General features: G+C 36.6%; 1 protein-coding gene and 1 long non-coding RNA gene across 2 annotated transcripts; both read left to right on the top strand.

The window, feature by feature from the left end:
* The first annotated feature begins 2,165 nt into the window (after positions 1-2,165).
* On the top strand, positions 2,166-3,053 carry LOC138881640 (uncharacterized mitochondrial protein AtMg00810-like). The gene is made up of 3 exons (XM_070161883.1): positions 2,166-2,303; positions 2,378-2,449; positions 2,754-3,053. Exons 1-3 carry the CDS (start codon positions 2,166-2,168, stop codon positions 3,051-3,053), a joined length of 510 nt encoding a protein of 169 aa, XP_070017984.1.
* Positions 3,054-3,920: 867 nt separating this feature from the next.
* On the top strand, positions 3,921-6,290 carry LOC104234414 (uncharacterized). Its single transcript, XR_011403633.1, has 4 exons — positions 3,921-4,000; positions 4,478-4,579; positions 5,038-5,094; positions 5,521-6,290. It is a non-coding gene; the product is annotated as an uncharacterized lncRNA (long non-coding RNA).
* Positions 6,291-9,937: the final 3,647 nt, after the last annotated feature.

Genomic DNA, 9,937 nt, shown 5'->3' with positions numbered 1-9,937 from the left:
TTAAAAATAAAAAAATCTGAATGCATTTCGGATTATTGTTCAAAAGTGAATGTTGTTGTAAATAAATTGAGAAGATACAGGGAGGACATAGAAGATGTCCGTGTGGTAGAAAAGATCCTTCACATTTTAACACCTAAATTCAATTTTGTGGTATGTGCTACTGAAGAGTCTGAAGATTTAGACTCTATAATGGTGGAGCAATTGGGGGGGGGGTTCTTTACTGTCCATGAAGAAAAGATCAAGAGGAGACAAGAAGTGCCATTGGAGCAACTTTCGAGGGAATGGACGAGGCCGTGGTAGTCATGGAAGAGGAAAAAGTAATGGTAACAACTTCAACAATGAAGTTAAAATCCACCAAACATTCAGAGGTCGTGGTCGTGGACAAATAGGAGGAAGAGGATGTGGATACTACCAAGAAAATAATGGAAAAATGTATGATAAATCAAAAATTAAGTGTTATATTTGTCATAAATTTGGCCATTACTCTTGGGAATGTCATAGCAATGTTGAAGAAAAAGCTAACCTTGTTGACGGCAAGAAAGAAGAAGATGAGTCAACATTGTTACTAGCACTCAAGGAAGAAGACATGGATGATTGTAGCTCGTGGTATTTGGACAATGGAGCAAGCACTCATATGTGTGGATGCAAACAGAAGTTTGTGGAGATCAATAAAATGGTGAGAGGTAATGTATCCTTTGGAGATACCTCAAAGATTCAAATCGAAGGGATAAGTACGGTTCTGATCTCCTGTAAAAATGGTGGCCACAAGTTAATTCAAGATGTTTATTATGTCTCAAAATTAAAAAGTAATATTTTGTATTTGGGCCAACTTCTTGAAAAAGAATATGACATCCACATAAAAAAATATGCATCTTTGGCTTAGAGATTCAAGTGAAATTCTAATTGCTAAAGCACATATGGAAAAGAATAGATTATTTTCTCTGAATCTTAAGACAATTGATGCAAAGCGTTTGAACGCTAATGTGCAAGATGAATCATGGTGTTGGCACAAGCGATTTGGGCTCTTCAATTTTGAAGCGCTCAAATCAATGGGAGAATATAACATAGTGCATGAGATACTATCAATCAACTATCCCAATCAATTGTGTGAAACTTGTCTTCTTGGAAAACATGCAAGGAGGAGTTTTCCAAAGGATGCCATGTCAAGATCAACCAAACCGCTCCAGCTTATTCACACTGATGTGTGTGGACCAATCAATCCACTTTCCCTTGGTAAAAGTAAATACTTTCTTCTTTTCATTGATGACTTTAGTAAAAAGACTTGGGTTTATTTCTTGAACCAAAATATGAAGTTTTTGTTGCTTTTAAAATTTTAAAGTACTTGTGTAAAAAAAAAGTAACTATGAAATAAAAGTTTTAAGGTTCGATAGAAGAGGCGAATTCATTTCAAAAGAATTTAATGACTTCTGTTAGTCTTATGGAATTCGTCGCCCTCTAAGGTACCTTATTCACCCCAACAAAATGGAGTTGCAGAGAGAAAGAATCGAACGATTCTTAATATGGCTAGATGTATGTTGAAAGCTAAAAGTATGCCCAAGGAGTTTTGGGCCGAAGCTGTTTCTTGTGCAGTTTATTTGAATAACAGGTCTCCAATAAGAAATATTAGAGATCAAACCCCTCAAGAAGCATGGAGTGGAAGAAAGCCAAGTGTTAAGCACTTGCGAATCTTTGGGAGCATAGCCTATGCTCATATGCCATACCAAGGGAGAAGAAAGCTTGACGGTCAAAATGTCAAGCATGTATTTGTTGGCTATGATACGAGTTAAAAAGACCACAAGTTATACAACCCAAGTAGCGGCAAAGTGGTGGTAAGTCGCGATGTTGAATTTGACGAACAATTGACATGAAATTGGGAAGCTTAAAAAGAAACTTCATATGATTTTCTTCCATACTTTGGTGATGAAGAAGAACTAGAGATCGTGGAACCTGTGCAGGATACAACTCTACCTCTTTCTCCAACCAATGTTACATCTCCCTCTTCTCAAGAAAGTTCAAATGAACAACCGCAAAGGATAATGAGTATTCAAGAGCTCTATGAGGACAGAAAAGAAGTTACTAATTTTGATTTTTTATATTGTATCTTTGCTAACAGTGAACCAATAAACTTTGATGAAGCTGTTATAGACAAAAGGTGGAGATAAACCATGGAGGAACAAATCGACTTAATAGAGAAGAACAACACTTGTGAGTTAACAACTCTTCCCAAGGGTTATCGAGCAATTGAAGTAAAATGGGTATTCAAGACAAAGAAGAATGTTGATGGAGATGTGGAGAGATATAAGGCATGACTTATGGCTAAAGGCTACAAGCAAAGGCAAGACATTGACTATGATGAAGTCTATGCACCTGTTGCCAGAATGGAGACGATTCGCTTGCTGATCTCTTTAGCGACACAAATGAAGTGGAATATCCATCAGCTAGATATCAAGTCAGCCTTCTTGAATGGATATCTTGAAGAAGAAGTCTATGTCGAATAACTATTGGTCTTTGTATAAAAATCATGAAGCTATAGTGCTGAAGTTGAACAAAGCTTTATATGGATTGAAGCAAGCCCCGCGAGCATGTAATGTTGCATCGACAAGTATTTTCAAGACAATGGGTTTACTCGTTGTCTCCATGAATATGCTTTTTACTTTAAAGTTCATACTAGTGGAGATATCTTGTTTGTTTGTTTTTATGTTGTTGATCTTACTTTCACGAGTAATGACCCAAGTCTGTTTTAATCTTTTAAGAAAGATATGTCCCGTGAGTTTGAGATGACAAATGTAGGGCTCATGTCATACTACCTGGGCCAAGAAGTGAAGCTGATGGAGGATGGAATTTTTCTCTCTCAAGAAAGCTATACAAAAGAGATATTGAATAAGTTCAACATGCTCGATTGCAACTCCATAAACACACCGATGGAGAATGAGGCAAAATTGTCCAAGTTTGATGAAGGAGAAAAAATGGATCCCACATTTTTCAAAAGTCTTGTGAAAAGTTTGAGGTACTTAACTTGTACCAGGTCAGATATACCCTTTGCAGTTGGATAGGTAAGTCGCTTCATAGAAGCTCTTACATCCACTCACTTGAAGGTTACTAGAAGAATTCTTCGTTACCTAAAAGGTACGGTCGACTTTGGGTTATTTTATTCTTCTTCTAGTGATTTCAACCTTATGAGATATTGTAATAGTGATTGCGTGGGAGATATTGATGATAAAAAAAGCAACCAGTTTTGTGTTTTTCTTAGGTGATTATGTTATTTCTTGGAGTTCAAAGAAACAATCCATAATTACTCTCTCGACTTGTGAAGCCAAATATGTAGCAACAATATCATGTACCTGTTATGCTATTTGACTAAAAAGATTATTGAAGGAGCTCAATTTGCTACAAATTGAAGCTATAGAGATTTGTATTGATAACAAATCCGCACAGGCACTCGCCAAGAATTCAGTGTATCATGATCGAAGCAAGCATATAGATACAAGGTATCACTTCATCAGAGAATGCATTACCAAGAATGAAGTCGAGCTCAAATATGTGAAGTCTCATGATCAAGATTTAAATATCTTTAAAAAGCCTCTTAAGTTTGAGAATTTTCAGAGATTGAGATCAAGTCTTGGAATGAAAAAGAAAAATTAAAATTAAAGGAGATATTTGTGGGGCCCATATTGAAGAAAACAAAAAGAAAAGAAGAAATAATGGGATGGTAGACGCCTACAATCTCATACTTACAAATTGAAAAGTTACCAAAACTCATTTTGGTTGGTTAAATGAAAGGCAATTGTGGGTGCCTAACTTGTTGACAAATTGTAGGAAAATTTCAAATGCAAATTGCACGACCAAATCAACAACAAGCCAATTTTATTGGCTATTTGGACGACAACTCTTGCTATAAATATAAACTTTCGTTCTTCCTTTCAATACACCAAAATAAGAGAGAAGTGTTAGAGCTGTAAGAGTAATCCACAGACTATTTTAGAGTGGGAGTAATATTATGGTGAGATATTTAAAATAAAAAGTGTTATTTTTTTTTTTGAGTCGTAATAGTCTTTTAACACTACAAAATTGTAATATTATAATGATATTATACTGTTTTTCTCGAATATTTGACCCGATTAAAAGATTTGGTATCATTATTACTCTCTTATGTTATTATTATTTACCGTGGATATTATTCCTGTACGGAATATATATTTATTTTCCCAACACTTAATGCATGTACAGAAAAGATTGACTGACTCTGTGGACGTATTCCAAAAAGATTCTTATTTTTTTTTCATTTCATGTCTCTCCTGCTTTTCTACTTTTGGTTATAGTAGTTTTTTTTCCATGTGGTTACTCTTTGTTTCTCTTGCTTCAAAATAAAATATGGGCATCTTTAGCTTTTGGGTGGCTTCTTGTTTGATTTTATGCATATATGTCTGAAATTCGTTTTAGCGATCGAGGCAGTGATGATATTAATTTGCTTATCTAGGTATGAAGTTATTTGGAAATCGTATCAATCGAACCTGTATATGAGTTGGCTTGGAAAACCTAGATGAAATATGATCTGAGGCTTCTCTGTCACTTGCAACAGGTTATTTTGCGGCCATGGCGTGGTCTCCTGCTCTTTGCCTCATTAGATATATAGCGTAGACAAATGGTCCTTCTAGACATTGTTTGATGGAAACTATTTAATTCTTCTGAACTCCGCTCATAGATAGGCCTTAATATAAAATGGGAATTACTACTTATTTATTTACATTTCTTCAATTTTGCCGGTAAACGAATGATTTCTTGCTGGAAGAAATTAACAATGCTTAGCTCTTTCTATGTCTCTGGTGAAGGTTCTTCGTCGTCCATTATGGCACTTCAGTAAAAAAAAAATTAAAGTGAGGCTTATTTTTTATCCTTCCTACTACTGTGATTCCACGTGTTAATTCTGAAAGTATCTGCCTAAAACTTTTGCTTCTGAAGATGCACGTTGATGTTATTGATTTCCTTTTGTAATTTATTTTGTTGGAATATAACAGTTACAAAATTTTGATTTTAAAGATTTTTGAAAGTGCAAGTTGCGCAAGGTATAAAGAGACACTTCCTCGAGTGTAAGAGGTAATTTATGCACTCTTTTATTCTAATGTCATATGCATAGTTGTAATGCTAAATGGTTGTGCTTTATATTTCATGTTATACCGTATATATGAGTGTACTTTAGGAATAAATTAAAGATTATAAAATTTAAACTTTATGTGATGCCCATGATGATGGTCGGGCCGATGAGGGGATCAAGTAGGACTGACAGACTTCTAGGATGACAAACTTAACTATATAAGGCATGAGTTAAATTCACATGGTACGCACAAATTTAGGGCTCGAGGTGGCGTAGTCCAAAAAAATAAATCTGTGCTGGCGTAGGTCCAAAGTGGACAATACGTGTCATGGGCTTGGGTCGTGACAAATATGATATCTGAGAATATGACGGTTAGCCCCTCGGCGCTTGGGAGGCATCCTATTTAATAAAGATTCTGAATTGTGCAGGATCGAGCCCTGGCCTTGGAAGCCATCCATTCAAGCCTTCCCAGTCCTTTTTTATTGTTTTTTGATCGGACTTTCTAAATCCATATGGTATGATATGGCTTTCAAGCTTCTTAGCCTGGGTTTGTGTGAAGCATGAGAACATGTTACCCTCAGTATGGTGGTGGGGCAAACTTCAGCGAGGACGCTGAGTCCCAAGAGGGGGTGAATGTGATGCCCATGAAGGAGGGTGAGCCGATGAGGGCGGGTCAAGCGCTGGCAAGCTTCTTAAGAAGAGGTGAACATATCACCTTAGGCAAATCCGACATCGGAATGAGAGAAGAAAGTGAAGAGCTATATAAGGCATGAGTTAAGCCCATATGGTACTCGCACTTTGGGGCTCGAGGTGGCATGGACCAAAAAGATAAATTTGTGCGGGCCTAAGCCCAAAGCGGACAATACATGCCATGGACTTGGATCGTGACACTTTAATAAAGAACTTCATGAATCAATGAAATGTTTGCAAAACAGATGCTTAGCAGTAAAATGAAAGTATTGAACTACAATAATATGAACTTTTCTTTCTCTGTCTGTATCCATTTTCACTGATAATGAAGTTTTCAATGTCAAACTCTGAGTATATGAGAAGACTAAGACCCGAGAAATTGTAATGGAAACGAAACAACAGAGGTTTATGATGAAATTTTTTAAATCTTTTCTACTAGGTAATCTCTTCTGAAGTATGTACTCCTATTTTGTTATTGAAAGATGGAAACTGTAGTTTCACTTATTAATTTTTACAAGTCCTAAATGTATTGTTGACAGAAATTAAAAGTTACAGTATGTCACAAAGTCGCAACTCAATGCATATCACTTTTTTGGTACTGGAAGAGAGATTTCATAAATTAAAGCTAGAGATAATACTTTTTAATTCATGGCTAAAATAGTGAATGCTAAATGAAATTGTTGAAACAAGTGAAGATCTGATATTTGAGTTTTTTCTTATGGTAGTACCATTCTTTCATCCCTTTAATTATACCTTTAATCGTGTAAACACAAACTATATCACTTTTTAAGGGACATATATCATCACGAACTTTGCTTCATTATGAAAAACTAAAAATGGCGGACAAGAGATTTTGTCACCTTCTTTGACTTTCTTGAACATCTAGTTCTTATCTTGATCTGCCCAATAATTTCAAATGAAAATATGCTGCTACTCGCTCTAGGTAGACAAAAGACTTGCATTTTTTCCCCGTTTTTCAACAGTTAATGACCTAATTTAGTAAATTGCCAGAACATAAAAAGTTCAGTAACAACTATAATTTTGCAGTCCATTCTCAAATGTCAATTCTGATCCCAAATTTGAAGCATATTTGTCTAGATGCTAATTGAAATATAGTTAAAACAGATAAAAGGCTTGGAATCTCTTAGAGTTTTCGTAAAGGGTTTGTGCAAAAGGAAATCAGAACAGATGATTTTTCTTCATTAGCTGAAAAACAAGAGTGAGAATCTAAAAACTGAAGTTAATAAGAGTATTCCAAGAACTGTGAAAGCCAAGATAGACCTTTTAAAGATAGCTTTGAGAAATTTGCATCTAATGCAAGAGGTAGAATAAGCTAAGAAAAAGTTGAAGGATGTTATAGAGTTGGAGTAGAGCCTGCTCTTCCTTGATACATAGTATATGTTTTATACGATTTTTTTGTTTCAACTTACTTGGTGCTTCGATGTGCTTGCATTTATGTCCTCACAGGATGATATTTGGCGTTGTAGTTCATTTATTAGTGTATATGTTTCTTTTAATAAATCCTCCTGAGGAATTAACCTTGGAATTTATTATAAAAAGGCCTGGTATAATTACATTTTTGACATGAAAGTGACAATTTTCTCAGCAAAAATAAATATTAGTTGAATGCATTAAAGCAGAATCAAAGGAAGATAGAAAATGTACTTGAAAATGCTAGGTACCAGTGCAAATTAATGATATTAGGGAGTATTTTCACCTAGATGTCCAGTTTAAAGGAAAACTGCACTAGAACTAGAAATATTTGAATTTTTAAAAAGGGGGGAGGGGGAGTTCTTTTTTAATGGACAAGAAAACATAGAGTAATTTCAAGATTAAACTAAATTGTTGGGTCAATCAAAAATGGTAAATTTAATATCTTGGTGTCATTATGATATGTGTAAAATCAAATGTTAATAACTTTTTTGAAGTGAAGTAAGTATTACTTGTACTAGGAGGGTTGGTAATAAAACAATTATAAATACTCTTAATTATGAAAAAGGTAATTTTTGCTCCATATATTGAAGGAATTGGCATTTGGCAACATATGTTATTGTGGGTTAGATAGAGTTGATTGGCCTTTATTTTTGCATTTTATCGCTACTTAACTTGAATGGTGTCACGATCCAAACTAACTCTATTGTGACGGCGCCTATTGTGGTACTAGGCAAGCCGACACATTATCAAAACAAATCGATAGTTTTGTTTTTTTTTCCACGACAAATCCAAAGCTATATAATACAAAACCTTAAATAAGGAGTTCAAATCAAAACAAAAGTACGGAAAAGAAAGTCCGACATCGAAGTGTCACTAAGTCATGAGCAACGACTACAACTGTTCTGAAAATAGCAAGACTAACATAGTCTGAGAATAACCAAAATATACTAAATGGAAGATAAAAAAGGAGAAAAGAAGGACTGCGATCGCCAGGCAGCTACATTGCTATCTCCGATGATCCACTACCGAGTAAATCAACAACCGCTACCGTGGCCAGAGATAGTTGGATCTGCACACAAGATGCAAGGGTAACGTGAGTACACCAACTCCGTAAGTAACATGTCAAAACTATGGACTGATAGGTAGTGACGAACTTAAACTCAACATGTAACAGAAATAAACTGTGCAGAAAAGTAGGCATGCTTTCAATTCAAGTATTCAGCTCAAGCAGTAAAGTAAACACAGATCTGGACAATGTGAAGTATAAAGCTCAGCTAATCTCTACGTGCTAATGCACATAATGTATGAAAATCTACCATGTACCTCCACTCTCAAGTGCCCAACTACTCGGTACTGTATATGGTCATCCAACCTAGGGAAGATCCATCCCCGAATATCTACACATCACTGACAACAATCACTCAGTACCGAGGAAGGCCATTCCAGCCCGGTGGAGAAGATCCATCTCCAGGTATAAATGCTTCGGACAAGATCCATGTCTAGGGAAGATCCATCCCTCAATAATATCAACTGCATTTACTGGGGGTGTGTTACAGACTCCGAAGGGGCTCCTACAGTCCAAGCGCTATCATAATCATCAACATAACAGCTGCAGTGTGCAACCCAATTTCATAACTATCACTCATGGAATGAACTAGGTCCCGATTCTCACGGTGCATGCCCGCACGTTCGTCACTTGACATGTGCGTCACCTCAATACTAATCACATAACACATAGTTTGAGGTTTCAAACCCTCAGAACCAAGTTTGGAAGCGTTATTTACCTCAAACCAAGCCAAAATCCTGCTCTGCGATGCCCTTGCCTCTCGAATCGGCCCTCAAACATCCCGAATCTAGCCAAAAGCAATACAATGCAATTAATACAGATCAAGGAACCAATTCCACAAGAAAAATTACTTAATTGGACACAAATTTCAAAATTCACTCAAACCCGACCCCCGGGACCACGTCTCATAATTCGATAAAAGTCACAAAACTAGAAATCCCATTCACTCACGAATCCATACATACAAAATTTATCAAAATCCGATTCCATTTGGTCCCAAAAATCTTCAAATCAACTCTGCAAATCCTCAATTTTCTCTAAGTTACTTGAGTACTAGAGCTCAAGTAACTTACCTCACTGAAAACCCCTTGAATCTCCCTTCAAAATCACTCTAAAAGCTCCAAAACACGTCTTCAAAATGGTGGAAATGAGAAAAATTCGCGAAGTCTTCAATTTATAGGTTCTGCCCAGCAAAACTGCATCTGCGATAAAATACACGCTTCTGCGACGCCGCACCTACGTAAAATCCGTCGCAGGTATGGATTCCACTTACTCCCTCAAAATCCGCATCTGCGGTCAAAATATCGCACTTGCGGTCTCGCAGGTGCGCTCCAAATCTCGCACCTGGGCTTCCAGTCCAAACCACTCATGCCCGCATCTGCGACTACCCAACTGTACCTGCGACCTCGCACCTGCGGCTCCCCATCTGCAGGTGCGGAAACACCAGCAACTTCAGAATTCAGCAGCAACAACTATCTCCCAATACCAAAAACAATCCGTTAACCACCTGAAACACACCTGATGCCCTCGGGACCTCAACCAAACATACCAAAAAGTCATATATCCACATACAAACTTAGTCGAACCTTCGGAACACTCAAAACAACATCGAAATACCAAATTATCCTCGGATTCAAGCCTAAGAACTTCTAAAC

The sequence above is a fragment of the Nicotiana sylvestris genome, chromosome 11 (genome assembly GCF_000393655.2).
Source record: "Nicotiana sylvestris chromosome 11, ASM39365v2, whole genome shotgun sequence".
Classification (NCBI taxonomy): Eukaryota; Viridiplantae; Streptophyta; class Magnoliopsida; order Solanales; family Solanaceae; genus Nicotiana; species Nicotiana sylvestris.
Note: the sequence above shows the minus strand (reverse complement) of the source record. Positions and strands in the feature narration are given on the sequence as shown.

Bases quoted from the DNA above. Each gene is read 5' to 3' on its own strand.
- LOC138881640 (XM_070161883.1), top strand. From the start codon at position 2,166: ATGGAGGAACAAATCGACTTAATAGAGAAGAACAACACTTGTGAGTTA. The intron at 2,304-2,377 runs GCATGACTTATG...ACCTGTTGCCAG, and splicing joins GAGATGTGGAGAGATATAAG to AATGGAGACGATTCGCTTGC. The intron at 2,450-2,753 runs GTCAGCCTTCTT...TAATCTTTTAAG, and splicing joins ATCCATCAGCTAGATATCAA to AAAGATATGTCCCGTGAGTT.